The sequence below is a fragment of the Mauremys reevesii genome, linkage group 2 (assembly GCF_016161935.1).
Source record: "Mauremys reevesii isolate NIE-2019 linkage group 2, ASM1616193v1, whole genome shotgun sequence".
Taxonomy (NCBI): Eukaryota; Metazoa; Chordata; order Testudines; family Geoemydidae; genus Mauremys; species Mauremys reevesii.
Window position 1 is genome coordinate 59,876,039 of NC_052624.1, and position 22,838 is coordinate 59,898,876.

At 39.2% G+C, this 22,838-nt stretch overlaps 1 protein-coding gene across 6 annotated transcripts in view; it reads left to right on the top strand.

Annotated features, from left to right (window-relative positions):
* DNAH11 (dynein axonemal heavy chain 11) overlaps positions 1 to 22,838 on the top strand; it is a 278,479-nt gene that overhangs the window by 106,720 nt on the left and 148,921 nt on the right. For all 6 annotated transcript variants that reach the window (XM_039523273.1, XM_039523275.1, XM_039523274.1 and 3 more), the window contains 10 exons: positions 5,375 to 5,513; positions 7,557 to 7,649; positions 7,816 to 8,010; positions 10,417 to 10,494; positions 11,398 to 11,530; positions 12,165 to 12,292; positions 13,375 to 13,523; positions 16,259 to 16,409; positions 19,444 to 19,575; positions 21,596 to 21,769. In XM_039523273.1, the coding sequence (XP_039379207.1) occupies positions 5,375 to 5,513; positions 7,557 to 7,649; positions 7,816 to 8,010; positions 10,417 to 10,494; positions 11,398 to 11,530; positions 12,165 to 12,292; positions 13,375 to 13,523; positions 16,259 to 16,409; positions 19,444 to 19,575; positions 21,596 to 21,769 (1,372 nt within the window). The remainder of the gene's footprint in view (positions 1 to 5,374; positions 5,514 to 7,556; positions 7,650 to 7,815; positions 8,011 to 10,416; positions 10,495 to 11,397; positions 11,531 to 12,164; positions 12,293 to 13,374; positions 13,524 to 16,258; positions 16,410 to 19,443; positions 19,576 to 21,595; positions 21,770 to 22,838) is intronic.

Below are 22,838 nucleotides of genomic sequence, written 5' to 3' on the forward strand. Positions count from 1 at the left end.
TTGTTTCCGCCCATACAAATTGATAGAGGTGGATGCACTTAATAATGGAACTTTTTTTTCATATTTTTACATATATAAAGTGTAAAACTTTTGAATGCTTAATAACATGGGAGATCTACACATAAAACATACATGTGCACAAGGATACCCACTATTTTGTGAGTAATTATAGCAATTGGATCTGGTAATCTATGCAGATAGGTTGAAAGGCACCAAATGTACCTGTTCATTAGGGCTGTCAATTAATCACAGTTAACTCATGCGGTTAACTCAAAAAAATTGTGATTTAAAAAAATTAATCGCAATTAATTACACTGTTAAGCAATAGAATACCAATTGAAATTTATTTAAATATTTTGGATGTTTTTCTCCATTTTCAAATATATTGATTTCTATTACAACACAGAATACTAAGTGTACAGTGCTCGCTTTATATTATTTTTATTACAAATATTTATACTGTAAAAATGATAAAAGAAATAGTATTTTTCCATTCACCTCATACAAGTACTATAGTGCAATCTCTTTATCATGAAAGTGCAATTTACAAATGTAGATTTTTTTTTGTTGCATAACTTCTCTCAAAAACAAAACAAGGTAAAACTTTAGAGCCTATAAGTCCACTCAGTCCTACTTCTTGTTCAGCCAATCGCTCAGACAAACAAGTTTGTTTACATTTACAGGAGGTACTGCTGACTGCTTCTTATTTACATCACCTGAAAGTGAGAACAAGCATTCACATGGCACTTTTGTAGCCGGCGTTGCAAGGTATTTATGTGCCAGATATGCTAAACATTCGTATGCCCCTTTGTGCTTCAGCTGATGATGCACGTTAAAAGAAATGTGTTAATTAAATTTGTGACTGAACTCCTTGGAGGAGAACTGCATGTCCTCGGCTATTTTTACCCATATTCTACCATATATTTCATGTTATAGCATGAAATAAAGTTATAGCAATCTTGGATGATGACCCAGCACATCTTTGTTTTAAGAAGACTTTCACAACATATTTGACAAAATGCAAAGAAGATACCAATGTGAGATTTCTAAAAATAGCTACAGCACTCTACCCAAGATTTAAGAATCTGAAGTGCCATCCAAAATCTGAGAGGGACCATGTGTGGAGCATGCTTTCAGAAGTTGTAAAAGAGCAACATTCCAATGCGAAAACCCGAACCACCAAAAAAGAAAATCAACCTTCTGCTGGTGGCTTCTGACTCAGATGATGAAAATGAACATGCGCCGATCCACTCTCCTTTGGATTGTTATTGAGCAGAACTCATCATCAGCATGTACTCATGTCCTATGGAATGGTGGTTGAAGGTGAAGGGACATATGAATCTTTAGCTCATCTGGCACGTAAATATCTTGTGATGCCAGCTACAACAGTGCCATGCAAACACCTGTTCTCACTTTCAGGTGACGTAAACAAGAAGCAGGCAACATTATCTCCTGCAAATTGTAACCAAGTTTGTTTGAGCAACTGACTGAACGAGAAGTAGGACTGAGTGGACTTGTAGGCTGTAAAGTTTTACATTGTTTTATTTTAGAATGCAGTTATTTTTTGTACATAATTCTACATTTTTAAGTTCAACTTTCATGGTAGAGATTGCACTAGAGTACTTATATGAGGTGAATTGAAAAATAATATTTCTTTTTGTTTTTTACAGGGAAAATATTTAATAAAAATAAATATAAAGTGAGTACTGTACACTTTATATTCTGTGTTGTAATTGAAATCAACATATTTGAAAATTTAGAAAACATCCAAAAATATTTAAATAACTGGTATTCCATTATTGTTTAACAATGCGATTAATCACGATTAATTTTTTAATCACATGATTAGTTTGTTTAATTGCTTGCAGCCCTACTTTTTATATGCTTGCACAGATATAAGTATGCCCACGTACATACATGTTTCATATGAACTTATTGAAAATGTGGCCCTTGTTTTAGTTGATAAATTATTGGGTTGGTGATTATTGGACAGACATGAAGCATAAGCACTGCAAAACAGTTTAATATATTTTTGGTCATTTTAGGAGCCTTACTTAAAATACATGTTGCATAATACACTGTATTACCAAAGAACATAATTAAAATGGAAGAAGTGTGAGCTTTAACCTTTTATATTATCTTTAATTTCCTTTACGTGTTACATATATAATTCTAACCTGTGGTGGTTGTTAAATTGTGTCAAAATAGGTTTGTAGGACTAAATTCACCTTTGTATAGGCAGGTGTGCCTCCATTTAATCAACAGAATGGTAACCACCTATGCCAATGGTGATTTTAATCTGATAATTAGATTTGAGATTCTACTTGGATCTGACTGGAAATATATTTTGACTTCAGTGGAGTGACACCTGCTCATATAAATGTTGACTTTGACCCAAAATCTTTACTTTTGCCTCATTGCTTTTCATGATTTCATCCAGCCTCAAAAGAAAATGAGTGATTTTGAAGTTCAATCACTTAAAGTACTGAGGTCCAGTGGAGTAAACTGTAAGACTTTTTAGGGCTGAATTGGCGCTCCAAGCTTTCTCTCACCACCTGGGATTTGTCTCTCAGAGCCATGCATCTCTGTGGCTGATTATTACAATGTTGAACCTTAGGGCAGAAATGGGCCCTGTTTTGTTTTGTTTTTGTTTTTATTAGCAGTGCATGTTTGTTCACTGATATTACTTTCTTCTACAACTATTAAGAGATGAGGATGAATAGCAAGTGAGCGCTTGTCTGAAGACTGCTGGGGGAAGCACTTCCCAAAAGCACAAGGCCTCATCCTCAACTAAAATGGTGGTTGCATGCAAATATATATATATATTACACATACAATGTGTGTATGTTTGCATGCAACCACCATTTTAGTTGAGGATGAGGCCTTGTGCTTTTGACTGTGTGTGTGTGTGTGTGTGTGTGTGAGAGAGAGTGTGTGTAAATAATATCTCTCACACACACACACACACACACACACACACACACACACACACACACACACACACACACACACACAAACCTTGCAATAACGCGCCCCGCCATAACGCGAAATCGCATATAACGCAAGCATAAGTTGGCTCCCCTTTAAGGCCTAATACCAGTGGTCCCCAACGCCATGGAGCCCGCCGGGACATTGATGTGCCCCCGCCTAGTGCCCAGCAGGGGAGAGAAGCTCCGGCCCCGCACCTGCCGGGGACAGAGAACTCCAGGGCTGCGGGCGCTGGTGCTCTCTGTCCCCGGCAGGTGCGGGCCCGCGACTTCTCTCCCCTGCTGGGCACTACGCACTAGGAGCGTTAGGCACTAGGCGGCTCATATCAATGCACCGCGTTGGGGACCACTGACTTAAACTGACCGGCTTGAAACCCCGCTGTACCGCAACCCCACATTTATCGTGATGGAATTTTTTGGACCCCAAACATCACGTTATAGTGGGGTTTCACTGTGTGTGTGTGTGTGTGTGTATAATATATATATGTATAATATATATAATAAAAATTCTAAAAACCCCAAAAGCATAAGAACGAAACCAGAAAACACTGTTCTCCCACATTCTCTAATTGCTCCTCCCAAAGAATGGAAGCTGTTCCAGAGGTTCCTTCTGAGAACAAGGAATCGTTTTTTAGTCATGATAACAAATTGAAGCAAAGCCTCCATGAAGTGAAGCAGTCACTATAGTGCTAGAGAGAAAACAACCAAGTATTGATAGGCTCCATTATATTTAACCCGAAGAGGGTGGAGTGACAACTTGCAAAACCTCATAGCTATAGGCAAGTGGCTGCAGTAGTGAAGAAAACAAAGTCTAAACTTGGAATTTAGAGCCATCAAACTAATTCTTGTTCAATTTCCAAAATGCTGTCCTGCAGTTTCACATTCTGATGCCATCTGACAACATGATGGATATGTCATACCTTTTCAGATAGGTCTGGTGTCCTATTGTGCATACAGGATGGGATTTCTTTATTCCTTTTTATATTTCTGCCTCTATTTCTACTTGGCACTTCCCATTACTGTGGACTAGTGGAGCTAATATGAAGCACAATGGAAAATATTTTCTGTGATCATTTTCTTTCTGGGACTGTCATCTCCACTAGTCTGACCCACCCAAAGAGAGTGGAGTATAGAAAGATAATGTAAAATTTATCCTCTTATAACAGAAGTTCATCAGCAAGTGCAGTTTGAGGTCAACAGGGAGCTGGCTATTAACACAATACTAACTCCTAGAGTCCTGCAAATCCATGAATATCCGTGGACTGGATGCGGATACAAATTTTATATCCGCAGAGGGCTCTATTAACTCCTCTTGTCGCCATCTACTAAAATCTCAGAGGAGATAGCTAAAAACATATAAAATAGTAAACTAATATTCCATGCAAGCCATTGCTGTGTTTGTCACTTGAGTTATGTTCTGTTAGGTAGGATATAGATAGAGTATAAACCTTCATACTTTAGAATACAAGGCAACTACTAATAAGGATTACGGAGAATTTTCCGCATGGATACTTTTATTCCAGGATTGCCCACGACAGGTTTTTTTTTTTTTTTTGCAGCTTCATGTAAGTGAGAAAAATTCCTCGGACTACATGAAGCACCTGTTCTGAACCTTTTTGTTAGTTTCTGTGTTCCTTCATGATTGTGACTCGAAGAAGTCCATTTGATCGCAGAAGGAAGGAAAGGTGTTCCATAAGACATGATCTCTGTTAATTTTTTCCATAGGGTGGATTACATTTTAAGAATCTCTACATGTTTCAAAGAGTGATTTAATGAGGAGCCTCTTTGACGTTATCTCTCTTTTTGTGTCTGTTTTTGGTTTTGTGTTGACTGAGATGTTTTAATGGCTGGATGGTTTGCCAATGTGTATTCTGTTTTAAAAATCAAGAATAAAATATAAAGTTTTTTTGTTTTTTTTTTAAAAGGTAAACAAAGTTTTATTCCATCTTAAACAGTCCTCCAGGAGGATTCACTCTTGAAAAGAGCAAATCCAAAATTGTGACCAATACTTGAGTGGCAGGACTTTGTATGTTCCAGTATTCACTGTGCCTTGCAAGCATCTGCCAGTCCATCACACTAGGTGACAGAATCATATATTGTTCTGAGGCACTAACGCTGAGGAGGCTGCAATATCTGACTTGAAAGCTCTGTACTTTTGAACCGTGTCCTTTGTATGTAGCAATGTTACTGAATGCTAATAATCAACAGTGCCTAATTAACCATTATTTTTTAATTTGAAGCAGAGTCCTTGTTAGCTCTGACTGACGCACATAATTGTGACTCTCTTGAGCTCTGTTTAAGAATGTTTATACACATCAGTCACTCGATTTAGGTGACTTGTTCTTACCATGCTTAAATACTAATCTGTGTATTTTGACTTTTTTAAGACCCTGTGCCATGGTTGTCCCTGACATTGAACTGATCTGTGAAATTATGTTGGTTGCTGAGGGATTTACTGATGCACGCTTGTTAGCCAGGAAGTTTATTACCCTGTATACTCTCTGCAGGGAGCTGCTTTCTAAACAGGTGAGGGTCTGTTTTGGACTTCTGGACTAGATATATACTAATTACCCCCCATCCACCCCGATTTTGAAATAGTGATATTGGGCAGAGTGAAATTTGCGTAATTTATAATTTTATATATATTTTTTTAAATTGCATGTAGATCTTTATTATATCAGTTAAGGTGATGCCCAGTAAAACAGTTGTCATTTAAAATAGTGGCTCCAGGCATTCAGAAGTGACTTTTTTCCCCAGTACTTAGTGTTTTTGTAATGCATTAAATTTGGAATAAATAATTGACTATTAACTGTTCAATACGTAGTGTGGTGGAATTAAATCATGCTGTTGAAATGCATTTATACTAGGATCTATTGAACAGGGGCAGCTCTAGGTATTTTGTCACCCTAAGCACAGCAGGCAGGCTGCCTTCGGCGGCTTGCCTGTGGGAGGTCCCCTGTCCCGAAGATTTGGCGGCATGCCTGCAGGAGGTCCGCCGAAGCCGCGGGACCAGCGGACCCTCCACAGGCATGCCGCCAAAGGCAACCTGCCTGCCGCCCTGCGGCAACCTGCCTGCCGCCATCGCGGCAACCGGCAGGGTGCCCCCCGTGGCTTGGCGCCACAGGCACGTGCTTGGCGTGCTGGTGCCTGGAGCTGCCCCTGCTATTGAAAAAAGAAAAACTACTAGGCAATTTAAGAATTACAATAGGTGATTTATGACTAGCTGTATTTGGATGATAGTTGTAAAATTTGCCAAACAAATACAGTAAAGAGAGCGTCAAATGCAGGAAGTATAGTATCATTGCTAAATTATATAGTAATTGCACTAGGAAGCAGTCTTATTCACAATACTTACCTAAAAACACCCCAATGTTATAAAAGTCAGAAGATTTATTATTTCCCCCCCTCAACTTATGCTATTTATTCATTTCCAAAAGTTAACTTGTTACAAGTAAAAGTGTTCTTTATATTTTTATTAGTCGAATGAGCTCTGTCTGAACAACCCTTCAGCCTTTGCCCATAAATCTTGACAAATAAAACCATTGTGAAAGAAAGCAGTTTATAATAATAATTGGAGATATACCTATTTCCTAGAACTGGAAGGGACCTTGAAAGTTCACTAGCAGGACCAAGTACTGATTTTTGCCCCCTGCCTTCACTAGCAGGACCAAGTACTGATTTTTGCCCCAGATCTCTAAGTGGCCCCCTCAAGGGCTGAACTCCCAACCCTGGGTTTAGCAGGCCAATGCTCAAACCACTGAGCTACCCCTCCCCCCCTTTCTACATGCATAACTTTTGTAATTCTTGCCTCCTGTAAATATACTAAAGTTCCCCTCTCACAGTCTTTAAAACATGGCTAGAGACCATTCTGATTTCTTTGAAATCTTTTATATGTTTTTGGCATGTAGTAAAAGGGAGATATTGTTATGTGATTACAAGAATGTGAGCCAGGGACTCCTGAGCTCCAATGCTACTTTGAGATGGAATTCTTTTCTGGGCTTGGGCAAACCACTTGACTAGTTTGTCTTCATCTTGTCATCTATAAAATATGGATGACAATGCTCACTACTAGTACTTAACATCTATGATACCTCAAAGAGATCTTGTGAGATTTGGTTATTAAGTGTTTTGAAAAGGTAAAAAGGTTTTAAAGGGATGATTAATATTGTTTTTATTTTTGTTTTTCCCCTGTAATTTATTTTGGATGCTTAGCTCATTCTTTTAGTATGTTATCAGATCTTTTTTTGAATTGTGCAGCATTGAGTACTCACAGATAAACACCTGTTTGTGTTCTGTCATTTCATAAAACCACTTACATTCAACAGGCCAGATTCTGCTGTCAGATACACTAGTATAAATCAGCTCATTGTAAATCTTCTAAAATCAATGATGTTACTCTATAGTTACACTAGTCTAAAATAGTCTAATATGCTGTAAATTCTAGTTTGTCTCTCCATGTAGCTATATGTCAAATTGTGTATCCTTCTAAGAAAGATTTCCTCTTAAATATTTAAATTTAACTTTCATTTAATAAGATTTCATGAATAGTCAAGGTTTGTTTTTTCATAGGATCATTATGATTGGGGACTTCGTGCTGTTAAGTCAGTCTTGGTGGTTGCTGGCTCACTGAAGCGAGGAGACAAGAACAGACCTGAGGATCAGGTTAGGTACCTTTTTATGTACAAATTTAAGTTTTACAATCATAAGAACTTCTGATACCGTGTTTTATCTCTGAATCACTGAGAATAAAGACAGAATCCTGAAGAGAGGGAGATGGGTTTAAAGCCCTGGCTGATATGATAATATGTGATTTTCTATCCTTTTCCAGGTACTTATGCGAACCTTAAGAGACTTCAACTTGCCTAAAATAGTGACAGATGATATCCCAATTTTCATGGGCCTGATCAATGACCTGTTTCCTGCTCTGGATGTTCCGAGGAGGAGGGACATGCAGTTTGAACAGATGGTTAAACAATCTACCCTGGAGCTTCACTTGCAGCCTGAGGAGAGCTTTATTCTCAAAGTAAAATAATTCATTGATTTTCATTATGCCCCTTAAGAGTTTCAGTCAACATAATTGCAATCAAGTTGTATTAGACATGAAGGTTAACTTGCAGTACATTGCAGTGTTTCTAATGTGTCCTGAAAGTCTAGGTGTTTCAAAGGCACTGTGTCATGACAACATATTGCAATTTAGATTCATGTTAGTAAATATGTAGTATATACCGCTCATACGGAGACAGGGAGTATTTCTTGTTCAAATACCCCTTCGCTGGTGAAGATTTCTCTTAACATACAGTACAGTAGGTTTACAGTACCAACACTTTAACACCAGCAAATAATAAGTATTATTATTTGTAGCATATAGTGTGTTTATTTTAGAGAAGACCAATGAGTGATGGCGCAAAACAGTGCAGTGGCAATAATGGGAAGGGAGAACAAGAGTTAAAGAAGTAAGATCATGTAGTTCTTTGAGTGGCTCTGCATATTCCCACTCATAAGTATTGCACTGCCTAGTGGTGCCTAATGGTAGAACCTTTTCCTAACAGTGTCCCTTGAGGCACTCTCTCACCCCTCGCCCCCCACCACCTTTCCTCTCACTGTCTCCAAACATTCTCAGAATGAGGCTGTATCGGAGGGCGCTGCATCCTCTACTACCTCAGCTCCTTCCAGCCACATGCTTGGATAGAAGTGAACCACTCCAATCTGCTCAGATCCAGAGTTCTTTCTCCTTCAGTGTTCATTAGTGTTTTATTGTTGTTAGTTGGTAGGTAGGTATTAGTGTTTTGGTTCTGGGTGATGGTGGAACCGAAGAGGAAGAAGCTGGGATTCAAGAGGTGTGCTTCGTGCCCTGCTGTCTTCCCAGTGTCGGATGTCGGGTGCCTCGAGTTTGGGAGAGAGTCACTCTCCATCTGGGTGTCATATCTGTTTGGAGACAGGCGAGCCCATTTTTATCAGTTCATGGAGGCTTATTACATTAGACAAATGAGTTTAAGAAGTTATCTAGAAAATGTCTCTACCATACAGTTTGAAAGACTACCCCTCTCCACTTTCACATACCTTTCCCTTGTCAGGGTATCTTCTTGTGAGGATATTCTACTTTCAGAGGTAAAAAAAATTACTTTTGATAATAGCTGTCGAGGAGGTACCTGAATACTTGGAATTGAGTTATATTCCAGGTACTTTTTGGTGCAGAAAAAGGATGGCAGAATTGTGACATTCCTCTGGTGTTATCTGGACTGGCGATCTGCTTGGTCACTCCAATCTTCAACTCTGGGAGCCAGCCTTACCCTCCTCTGCTGTGAGAACCCTCACTCCTGGGTTGTTTCCGCACAGCCTCTAGCATGTAAGCTGCTCCCAATTACGTGAGTGAGCCAGCCGCTGCTTGGATTGTGCAGCCGAATGACACTAGCCAATAACTCCAGTCCCAGACACAACCCTAGGAACCTCCATCTGACAGTGTCCAGTTATGCCTGCTGGATGCTGCAAGCTTATATGAGTTCGCCAATGTAACAAAGAAATTGATATGTACCAGGCTTGATATGTACCAGGCATTGATGGGAAAGACACTAAGCCATGAAGTAAATTCAGGAGTTCATCTCTGCATCTGCTTGCTTCTTCACTTGAATGTAGATCCTAAACCAGGCTCAACAAGCTACTCTGGTTGATCCAGCATGGCCACAAACATTCACTGGCTTGGCCTGGTTTCGTCCTCACGCTATGACTGGGGGAGCAGCATCACAGACAATAACTCATGGTGGAAGAGTGCCTTACCATAATAATTCAGCAGAACTTACTCAGTAGCTGCATGCAGGGTTTTGATTCGTGCTAACAGGGCAGGTCCAAAAAAGAGTATTGACACCTCGTTACAGGAAGGGAAGAGGTTTTTGTGCATTAGGAATTTAGGAGAGTGGAACACTAAAGGGCTTCTTGATGGGCAGCATGTATATGTTCAAAGGATTGTATCTGTTCAGTGGAATTTTTTTGTATTTATATCTATCTGGCAAATTATTGCTGCTATGTTGTTCTAACTCCTAGCACCATTTAACCTGTGATATGTGGTTACTGTCCTTCACACCATACCAACCAAATGTTTGATACCCATTCTGTAGCCTCTGGTATGGTGATGGTTCTCATTTTCTTTTACTGGTCTCCATGACTGTGTAGATCAATTAGTAGAAAAATGAGATTTGTTTTCATTTATATTCATTCATCCAAACAAGACTGAGCTTTGCCCACAGCCTTAGAAGACATACTCGGTTTCCTTGGGTATACACATTTTTAAGTTAGCTACAGAGGTAACAGTTCATTTTCCTGACTAAGAGAAAAGGTAGGAGGGAGATACTATGTGGAAAATAATTAGTGTCTTAGTGATAACGGGAGTACAGGAAAACAAAACCATGAGCTATGTACTAATTCTGTTTGGCAGGTTGTTCAGCTGGAGGAGCTTCTGGCAGTGCGTCACTCTGTCTTTGTGGTGGGAAATGCAGGCACAGGAAAGAGCAAGGTACAGTAGATGGCACATTTTCTATCTGTCTTTTATAAAGAGTATTTCATTAGTTCACAGAGAAAAATATTCTCTTCCCTTCAGGCTGCAATATGATACCATATTGCTCAGGCATTCCCAGCAGCAGGCGTATGAAGTACAATCACAAATCTCAATGTTAAAGTGTAGGTTTGTCTCCTATGTATTACTTGCATGACTCAAAATGAGAATAGTCATGGCAATGCATAATGGAAACTGTATTTGGCAAATAGGTTTGAATGTTTGTTTTGGGATGTCAAGCTGGAGGGTGTAGTTGGATTACTAGCCAGGAAGAGTGAGGTCAACGTTTCTTTATTCCAAAAGTATCTGAACATTTTTGAAAGTTGATACTCTTACACCTCAGCTACTACATTTTGACAGTAGTTAGATAATACCACATTTTTTCAATATTATGGTCCTTCAGATAGTAAGCAAAACTAGATACCCTAGTCATTACTGTATATTATCCCCATTTTATCCAAGGGAATCTGAGGCCCAGAGAGATTAAATGATTTACCTAAAGTCGCACAGGGAGTCTCTGGTGGAGCTGGGAACTAAACCCAGATTTCTTGAGTCCTAGTTCAGTGGTTTGACAAGTCCATCCTCATCCAAGCTTCTCCATTGGACCAGCTTCCTGTGGTTTACCAGAGTGAAGCCTTAGCAGGGTTGTCAGACCAGGATTCCCATTGGTCACTTTTATCTGTTCTGTGGGAGGCTGGTGGTAAAGTAGGGCAGAGAGGAGAGAGCACATGGAAACCAAGACGTCTGTGGATGGGGGTTGACAGATCTGTCATTATTAACAAACCATGAAGAAGCTAGAAACTTTTGGTTTGAGGTTCAGTTACTAAGTCACATCCATTGATCTTTTTCCCTCCTGCCCTTCAGGTTCTGAGAACTCTGAACCGAACGTATGTGAACATGAAACAAAAGCTTGTGTGGAATGACCTAAACCCAAAAGCTGTGACCACTGATGAACTGTTTGGTTTTATACATCATGCAACGCGGGAATGGAAAGATGGCTAGTAGCAGTTAACATTACTTTCATCGCTAAGATCTATATAGTCCTCCATCTGGAAAAAAACAAAACAAATAAGGAGCGTGTCTACCGGCCAAGGAGTCCAAAGCAATGAGGGTTTACTATATATTTCCATGCAATGAGATTTGGGGTTAGGGCAAGGGTGGCCTTGGAAAGAGAGGAGAGTAATTGATCCTTTGTTATGTGGATCCTCTAGCCAGTTCCCAGCTGCAGAACAGGGGTGCCGAAGTAGAAGGGGGGGAGAGAGTGATCCTGCGGGCTGCTGCAGGTATAAGCAGCTTTCTCCCTAGCTCCCATGGAACCTCCTATACCTAGCCCACGTAATTAGGATTGATGCAGTGGAAAGGGTCTCCCTCTCAAACAGTACTATCATGCAGTCAAACCAGAAATCAGCCATTTTTATATCCAGTTAATTTGCTGTATCACCTGCTCACTGAGCATATTTCTTCTTTAATCTGAATGACTGTTTAATAAGCAACCATAAGGAAACCCGTCCTTACATTGTTACAAAATGTTTTGTGTTTTTAATGATGCAGTAGTGTTTCAGGAATGTTTGTTCCAAAAGGTTGTATTGAAGCACTATATTGATTGGGTTTTATTTAAACATAATTTGCAGGTCTCTTCTCATCTCTTCTAAGAGAGCAGGCTAATATTACCCAGGATGGGCCAAAATGGATCATCCTAGATGGAGATATAGATCCTATGTGGATTGAGTCATTGAATACTGTCATGGATGATAACAAGGTGAGTAACAGGAAAAACATCCAAAAATATTTAAATAAATGGTATTCTGTTATTGTATAACAGTGCAATTAATCACGATTAATTTTTTTTAATCACACAATCACGATTCATTTTTTTAATCACTTGGCAGCCCTAATTTTAACCCTTCTTTTTTTTAATCTTCACTATTGCTAATTAGTGCAATGCCAGTTGGTAACCACCATATCTCTTTCATACCTGATCCCCCCACACAATGGAGATGTTTAAGTCATTCTGTCTACACTGTAAAGGTATATGCACCTCTCAGTGAATATGTATGTGTAATGGGGGTTACAAATGTACTTTGAGATATGACTCAAAGCATCAGCCAAAATATAGTAATTATTATTAATGTTAATTATTGGCATTTGCAGAGTGCTTTTTCCTTCAAAAATCTAAAGCAATTTTACACACATTCATGAATTAAGCCCAACAACGCTACTATGAGGTTGGTAAGTATTATTACACCTGATGCACAGAAATTGTAAGTGACTTGCCTAATCAAGTTAGTAAGAGAGACAGGAATAGGAAAGAAACCTCTGACTCCCAGTCCTGTACTCTAATCAAATGATTGCTACTATGCAAGAAAAACAACAGTGTTTGCTACAAGAAATGCTACAATGTAATTAAATACATTCTAAACTTAATGTTATAAACATTATTGTAGCTCATACCTGACCTTTAAACACGTTTCTTTTTTTAAGATTAAATGACATGTAGATAGTCAAGATAATTTTCACACCACTAAAAATAAACCTATATGGATTCTGCTGTCTATAAAAATTAACTGAACTGACAAGCATGTGGTATGCCATAAAGTATGGCCTCTAATTTATGCTCTATTGTGTTTTTAAAACAAAAATCATGGCCTTACATTTTAAATTTGGAAGAATCCTATCATGTCCAGATTCATTCTGAAGGGTGTGCATGCCTGCAAATATGTGCTATAAATAAACCTGAAATCTACATAGGTCTATAATATGTACAGGCCTATTCATGATATATGCTTGTTAGAATGCATGTCTTAAGTTGCTTTTGTTCATTGCTTTACTGGTGATGTTTAGGTCCTGACCCTTGCCAGCAATGAACGTGTCCCTCTGACTCCATCGATGAGGCTGCTGTTTGAGATACACCATTTAAAAACAGCTACCCCAGCTACAGTGTCTAGAGCAGGTATTCTTTATATGAACCCCCAGGACCTTGGTTGGAATCTGTGAGTATTTTATCTTTTAAAGATACATTCAAAACAATGATAAAACAATATTACCAGTTAGCTTAATAGGAATAGAATCCATTAATTTATATGACTGGCTAATTCTAGTTTTGATAATTTAATATTTTTACTATATATAGATACTTGTACACATGCATGTGCATGCAGATGCAGTTAAAAATTGTCAGCATTGGGATTATCTTTTCCATATTTTATATATCCTTTACATCCCTGGTTTATTTGTCTGTCTCAATCTGGGCAGTTCTGAATCTGATTCTCAGCTATTTACAATGCAAGCTTGGCAACTGTAAGAGATAGGTCTCAAGCAGTGAGCTGACTAGACACACTAGAGGCATCTGTCAGCCTTTTGTTACTATCCCCTTGTTTTGCTCCACTGATACCTGTTATGGAAAGTACAGTTGTGAGAGGTGCCAGATCAACTTCCCAGTTGTCTTCTGAACCACGTTTTTCCCTTCTTTGATTTATTTTAGAGTCATGATTCTGTGAAAATTGATTACAAAAACTGTGTGCACGCAGTCAACATTTTAAATTTCAATTATAAATGTTGATGAAAAATTGAAATTTGGGAAATTCCTACTGTCTCTAATTTGTATTACAGTAGCGCCTAGCAGCCACACCTGAAATTGGGTCCTCATTGTGCTCTGTGCTGTACGAACATATATTATAAGTGTTGTCCCAGAAGAAATATAGTTAACATGATAATTTAATGTAAATAGTGGGAGGTTGGTCTAAGTATGCAAGATGTCCAACAAGGTGAATAAGTATTGGAGATTAACATCAACATATGAATACAGTACTAGACTAATCTCACAGTAACAACTGAGGAGTATTGAGATGGGTTTGGGAGGGGTGACCCTGAGAAGTCAGGTATCAGAGTGGCCAATATAACATAATATGGTCATACCAGTTTAAAGAACATTTGGTTAATATTCCTGAACATCCATCCCTCAATGTGAGTTTAGAAGCATTAACAGGGGACAAATCAGATCTTTCCCCCAAATGTTTATCAGTAGCTCCAAACATGTGACTAGTCCAGCCTCAGGTCCATGTCATGATTAGCATCATGGTAAGGAAGTTTACTTATCCATTGTGGTAGGAGCTAGAGGCTGAGTAAGTGTCTCTATGCTACCTATAGATATAGTATGCTCTTTCCAATTAGGTGTTATGTTATGAACAATACTGAAAATAATTCTAATAAGTTAAATGTAACTTGGACAAAACTGAATCATGTATAAAATTTGGATATGTGTATTTACAAATGGCCTCTTCTGTAAAATGTAAGGCCAGATCCTAGCCTTGGCTCCAGCAGCTTTGTGCTGTTCCAGCATCATGACAGCAAGCAGAAAGCTGGCTAGGGCTGGCATAGTTATGTCACCCTCTTCCCTGCCCTCTCTAGAGGAGAGGATATGGTCAAGGAAAGAGGGTATAGTTGGGCTCCACTCTGCTCAGTTGCCACAACAGCCCCTTGGGATGCAATGGTTACAATGAGCTCTGCTCAAGCAAGTGCAGATGCAATGGAGCTGGAACAATGAAGTGGCAAAGTCAGCAGACGACACAAAATTATTCAAGATGGTTAAGTCCAAAGCAGAGAGCGAGACGTTACAAAGGGATCTCACAAAACTGGGTGACTGGGCAACTAAATGGCAGATGAAATTCAATGTTAATAAGTGGAAAGCATTGCACACTGGAAAAATAATTCCAACTGTACATAGGCAATGAAGGGTTCTAAATTAGCTATTACCACCCAAAAAAGAGAACTTGGAGTCACTGGCTATCGTTCTCTGAAAACTTCAGCTCAGCATACGGCAGTGGAAAAAATGGCTAACCATATTTTAGGAACTACTAGGAAAGGGATAAAAAAATAAGATAGGAAATATCATAGTGTCACTGTATGAATCCATGGTGCACCCACACCTTGAATAATGTGTGTAAGTCTGATTGCCCCATCTCAAAAAAGGTTCAGTGAAGGGCATCTAAGATATTCAGGAGTATGGAATGGCTTCCATACTAGGAGACACTAAAAAGATTAAAGTTATTAGGCTGAGAAAAGAAACGACTAAGGGGATATGATCAAGGTCTATGATATCGTGAGTGGTGTGGAAAAAGTGAATAGAGAAGTTTTATTTATCCTTTCACCCAGTACAAAACTGGGGTCAGTCAATGAAATTAATAGACAGCAGGTTTAATACAAACAATTAAGTATTTTTTCACACAGTGCACAACTAACCTGTGGAACTCATTGTCCTGGGATGTTGTCATGGCCAAAAGTATAACTGGGTTCAAAAAAGAACCGGATAAGCTAATAGAGGATAGCTCCATCAATGGCTATTAACCAAGATAGTCAGGGACACAGCCTCATGCGCTGGGTGACACTAAACCTCTGACCACCAGAAGCTGCGAGTGGAAGATTGGTTACATCATTTCATAATTGTCCTGTTCTTGACCGTCCCCCTGAAGCTCTGATACAGGCTGCTGTCTGAGACAGGACACTGAGCAAGATGGACTGTGGTCTGACCCAGTATGGCAGCTCTTGTTCTTATGGTGCTGGCAACACTTGTGTACTGTTCCAAGCACTACTGTGTGTGGACAAGAGGTACATCACAAGTGTGTAGTGTTGCAAGGGCCTGACTCTAATCTCAACAAAGCAATTGTGTGCTGAACTTCTCTGGACTTCTCCCTTACAACATCTGGTATCTTTCTGTTGTGTTTTGCAGGTATGTTGCCAGTTGGATAGAAACAAGAAGCCACCAATCTGAAAAAGCTAATTTAACTATCCTCTTTGATAAATATGTGCCTCCCTGCTTAGATCAGCTCAGAACAAGCTTTAAAACTATCATCCCTATTCCCGAGAATAGTATGGTGCAGGTATGCATTAGAATTATATTAAAATATAGGTCTGGAAGTATAGATAAGATTCCTGAAATCTGTCCTGAATATGCAATCTTATTTTTGGTGCACATGAAGGCAAGCTGTTAAAATAGGTGTGCATCTGGAAAATGTGTAAAGTTAATAGGTTCTACATTTATTTTATGGAAAAATTAAGTGTAAAAATGGACACATTTTTGGAGTCTCACTTCTTTCCATAATTACTGGGAGTGGGGAAAGAGGCATGTTAGAGAGCTTATTCCTTCACTCTCACACTTCCCTGCTCCTTCTCGCATGAACAGAGAGCAACAATATCCGAAGTCCAAAGGTGCAAACAATTCAATGTTTATTGGGGTGAACTTCCAGCAAGCTTAAATTCAAGTTCCTTTTTCCTTATTTTCGAATCCCAACTTACTTCCTGTTTGCCCCTAATTTATATAGTAATATTCTCAGTTATACCTTAACCAATCATTTTACTAAAATTTACCTAACCAATCCTAACGTATTGTAACATGATTAGCTAACCAATTGAATCCCACCACCTTAATTAGTTTACACCCAGCAAAATTAATTATACAGCAGACAGAAACAATCACAGAACCAGACAGAGACCATGCAAATAAACATACAAAACAATACAGAAGTGAGGATTTCACAACTACATCTATACAGACATAAGGGATTTACTACTACATCTATACAGACATAAGGGTTCTCCAGCTGTGTCTATTGATAAGTGAGTTCTTACCAGACAGAAAACTATCAAACTAAATTTCGTTTTACATGTTTTAGGCTCTTCCCTCTCTCTGGAAGTGATAGATCAAGACACCTTCCTAACAGCCCCAGATTGCCTTATTTTAATATGACTAGTTTGGAATGTGAGGATGTGACCATACATTTCCCAGTTTATGGCTGCTTAACTGAAGAACCAGGCCTCAGACTGTCACAGTAAGAGAAGGCCATTACACAGACAGAATCAAAATTCACTGTCTTTCTTTTATACCTCTATAACTAACTAAGTGATAAGAATACACCTAAATTCTTAAAGTATAGGCCTTTGCAGACAGGCCTGAATATCTCTATCCTAACAAGACAGTGATCCAAAGATGTCCTCCTGCTGGAGTCCACTGTAACAAGAACTATTTAGGGGTTGCAATGCTGGACTGAGATCCAGGACATCTGAGTTCTAATCTTGCCACAGACTTCCTGTGTGACCTTGGGAAAGTTATTTAATCTGTCTGTGCTTCCATTCTGCATCTCTAAAATGGGGATAATAGTTCCCAATCTCATAGGGGGGGTGTTAAATTTATCCACCTTTGTGAGATGCTAAAATACCATAGTGATGGGAGCCATATCAACATCTATAAAGAGAGAAAAATCCATTGTGTTGATGTCCAGTAAATATGACATTGGTACCAGTTATTGAATGATAGAAGAAGGTAAAACTAAACACTGAACACCAGTCAGCAAGCACACAGAGCTTTCATGTGAGTCATCTTTACAGCTCTGAATGTTTTAAATGATCATGAAGCAGGGCTCATGTGGGGGGAAAAAGTGTGTGATCATATAATAAGACTGCATCCTAACATATACACCTGCACTTTATCATTTTCTGAATTTCAAATGCTTCACTTTGTATCTTTGTAAAGCTGGGTGGAGAAATTTTGACAGAACCATATTCCTTTGGTATAGATGGTTCTATTGAAATTGAAATGCTTGGCCAAAATTTTGTTTTGGAAGAAAGACAGAAAAAAAGAAGTCCTGACAATGAATGTCAAAACAGTCTATTTTGACATTTTTATAACTAAATGTTTCAATTTTTCATTTTGAAACTGCTTTTCATCTACAAAATGTATTTGTATTATGTATTCTAATTTTGCCCAAATGAAATGTTTTGACGCAAAATGAGAACGTTTGGAATTTTCCTTTGCAGAGAATTTCAAAATGTTTGGTTTTCATTCCAATTTGGAATGAAGCCAAATCTTGAAATCCTTCCTGAAATGGAACTTCCATTCTCTGCACAGATCTATTTGTAACCTTAATGTTCCTTTAAGGTAGTCTTTCTGCATGCAATAGTAAGTTGATTGCATGGTTAAGTTGAAATTATTCTGCAAAAAGCATGAGTTATACAATATTTATGTATTTTTGTTATGTGATTTTGTATGTTGATCAATTTATCTTTAGGAATAAATGTGAAAATTTTCCTGAACATGAATTCTTTCTCTATAGTCTGAATGCTTAATAAGAGTTTTTAGACTTGCCCATTGTTTCCAGCAAAGAGGTTCTGTCCTGTCCCACATGGGATGTTCTTAACTCTTTGCTTTCAAAGGCATGGAATAAAACATTTTTCAATGATGGCAGAGTAAAGGGCAGTGTGGATAACTTACTTACATTTCTTTTATTCTATTCAGAGATTCTGGGTTGTTTTTTACAAATTTGTACAAATAGCGTAGACAGGAAAAAATATTACAAGCAGAAATACCATGCAGCAAAATTCTGTGTCAGAAAGAAACTAAAATGAAAAGATGTTATGAATTAAAAATACAGTAATATATAATCTGAGTAGTCATTTTAGCAGTTTAAAAGAATTCATGGAAATTTCTGTTTTTATGGGAACAGCCTTTTGATGTTTGCTCTTGTGGAAGCTATTTTTATTTTGGTGTATTTAATTTGCAGTACTTGCATTTAAGTAGGGTTTATTCATATGGAGGAGGGTACTGACTGACTGATTCTTGAATCCTTGTGTAGAGCCAGAGTGTTACTTAGTTTGGTTTAATGTACAAGTGTCAGATACAGCAGACAGCACAGTTCTCAATGGTAAAATTAGCCTAACACACTTGTCACTGTGGTTTCTCATTTTTCCTTCTTTAAATGCCAGCCTCCTTTTCTTGCATTATATAGTCATGCTTGCAGGATACTTAGTCTTCAGCTCAGTACATCATGTTGCCCCTGAGATTGAGTCACCATCACCACCCTCAGGAGCAAGGATTCAAAGATCATGCTCTTCACCATCTTTTTTTTTTTTTTAATAAAGACTCTTTGTTCTCTGTTGGATTGTTTGCTGACCCCTGAAAATGTGCCTCCTGACTGCCCAAGAGAGCTCTATGAGATCTACTTTGTCTTCGCCTGTGTTTGGGCTTTTGGTGGTGCACTCTTTCAAGATCAGGTAAGCTAGAGAGCAGTTTACACAACCAAATTATTTTGCTATGCATTAAAGAAGTATTGGGCTAAATTGTACCTCTTCAGCCAGCAATGGTGGTTGGGCAGTGCAGAGATACACTGCCCCCTGGGTGATCCTGCAAATGCTGCATCTGAGGCAGGCATGAAGCATCTGAAGGTCAGAACAGCCCTTATTTATTATTTGGTATTGTAGCGCCTAGGAGCCTCAGTCATGGACCGAGATGTCATTGTGCTAGGGATTGTACAAACACAACAGAAAAACTGTCCCTTCCCCAAAGACTGTCCTCTTTGTAAGGGTGAGATAGGCACTTCCCTCTTATTGGCTCAGCTCTGGTGACACATGACTATGGCTCAGCTTACAATTTTCTCCCTGCACGTAGGAGGCTAGCACCATTATCTGCACTTGCCTGGAGCATTAACTGCACTCTGTGACAAAGTTCCTCCTCTACCTTGGTGGGTCCTGTGCTTATTTGGCAGATTTGCTCACCTCAGTGATCTTCCCCACAGTCTGGGTCAACTTCTCCTGTGTCTGATCAGGAGTTGGGAGGTTTGGGGGGGAAACCAGGCCCACCCTCTACTCCGGGATCCAGCCCAGGGCCCTGTGGATTGCAGCTGTCTATAGTGCCTCCTGTAACAGCTGCATGACAGCTACAACTCCCTGGGCTACTTCCCCATGGCCTCCTCCAAACACTTTTTTTATCCTCACCACAGGACCTTCCTCCTGGTGTCTGATAATGCTTGTACTCCTCAGTCCTCCAGCAGCACACCCTCTCCCTCTCAGCTCCTTGTGCCTCTTGCTCCCAGCTCCTCACACGCACTTCCTCTCCTCTAGCTCCCCCCTCTCTGACTGGAGTGAGCTCCTTTTTAAACCCAGGTGCCCTGATTAGCTTGCCTTGAGTGGCTGCAGGTGTTATAATCAGCCTGTCTGCCTTAATTGGTTCTAGCAGGTTCCTGATTACTCTAGTGCAGCCCCTGCTCTGGTCACTCAGGGAACAGAAAACTACTCATCCAGTGACCAGTATATTTGCCCTCTACCAGACTCCTGTACCCCACTGGTATGGGTCTGTCACAACTCATAGAGTGCAATGACTGATACCTGCAAGGGGGCAGTATGGGAGTGGAGTACGCTGTCCAGTACATCATGATACATCCTTCCTAACTGAGACCATTCCTGAGACCTTTTGTGAGGCTCCATCACATGCTGTGGGTAGGAATGCTCTGTTGGATAATATCCTCAACAAGCATTTAGAAGACTTTTTTTTTATCAAGATGTCTGCTGGGTCCTGTAATTTCTGCCCAGCCAGAGCTCTGTATTAAAGATTAACATGACTGAATTGGTTCCATTTTAATACAAATAAGGTGTACTCCCCGTGGATGTGTGATGAGGTTTATAATGTCCAAAAGGTAAAGTAGGAACTCACATAGACATTAAGAAGCAGGAAGTGCCCCAACTGGACTGATAACAGCTATTATCGAGGCTGTCCATCAGAAGCCTGGGGAAAAATCTTTCCTTGGAAGAAGAGACTGACCTCAACAGCTAGAGGGGTCTTGGGGCTCTTTAGAATTCTCTCAGTCTGCCCCTGGAAAGTTATTCCTGGATAGTAAAGAGAAACAGTCCTCTAATTTCATCACTATTTAAATTTGACCTACACTTAAGTGCTTACTTTTTGGCAGTGAGGTGGAGAATGGGGAAGGCAGTTGGTTTAATCTGGAGAGCTCCTGATTTCAGCCTTTAAAAGAATGACACCAGCCTAGCATCAGTCACTTCAGTCAGAAGGTCCATATGCCCTGAATTAAACACTGTTTGAGTGCCCTTGATTACTACAGCTGCATTAGGGTGTTATAAACAATATCACATTTGTATGTGTGCCTGCAATGTTTGTTCTGAATCTTTTTTATATGCCTCTGTATTTACACATTGTAAGAACTTCATGCTGTAGACATAACACAGTAGACCATAATATATTCAAGAACTAAATAAAAAATAATTTGTAATATTTTTATAGCTTTCAAATTATCAAGCTGAATTCAGCCGCTGGTGGTTCAAGGAGATGAAAGCAGTGAAGTTTCCATCCCAGGGTACAATTTTCGATTATTATCTTGACCCAAAGACTAGGAAATTCTTGCCCTGGACTGATAAAATCCCAAAATTTGATATGGATCCAGAAACACCTTTACAGGTACAATATATGTGTACTGAAGGCATGCATGGATGAACACTGTTTTTTGTAGTTTATTTTAATCATTGATTTGAATATCCTTTTAGATGTCTGAAAATAATGTTCTCCAAATATAAGTATTTGGGTAGATCTTTATTATTGGCTCCATACTCGTATATCTGAGTGACTTGGGGATAACAACAACACTTACGTACTGCTTTACAGTATAAAAGCACTGCACAAACACAAATTAGTTGACACAATACCCCATGAAATAAGTGATTATGATCTTTATTTCATAGATGAGGAAACTGAGGCACAAAGTCAGTTTAATGAAGTGGCCAACAATATCCAAGTTATTAATGAAAATATTGAATAGCACCGGATCCAGGACAGACCTCTGTGGAACCCCACTAGATAAATCCTCCTTTCCCCAGTTTGATAGCAAACCATTCATAACTACTCCGAGTACAGTCTTTCTTGCACCATACTCAGAGTAGTTATCAATGATTTTCTGTCAAACTGGGGGTGTGGGGGGAAGGGGAGGAAGTATTTAGTGGGGTCCCACAGAGGTCTGTCCTGGGTATGATACTATTCAATATTTTTCATTAATGATTTGGATAATGGAGTGGAGAGTGTGCTTTATAAAATGTGTGGCTGGGGGGAGAGGTTGCTCATGCTTTGGAGGACAGAATTAGAATTCAAAATGACCTGGACAAATTAGAGAATTGGTCTGAAATCAACTGAAGATAGGACAAGTGCAAAGTACTACACTTGGGGAATTAAAAATGCACAACTACATAATGGGGAAGAACTAGGTAAGTGGTAGTATGGCTGAGAAGGATCTGAGGGTTATAGTGTGTCACAATTGAATATGAGTCAGCAATGTGATGCAGTTGAGGAGAAGGCTAATGTAATTCTGAGGTGTTTAACAGGAGTGTTGTACATAAGACATGAAAGGTAATTGTCCCACTCTACTCAGTGCTGGTGAGGCCTCAGCTGGAGTACTGTGTCCAGTACTGGATACCACACTTTAAGAAAGATGTGAACAAATTGGAGAGAATCCAGAAGAGACTAACAAAAATGATAA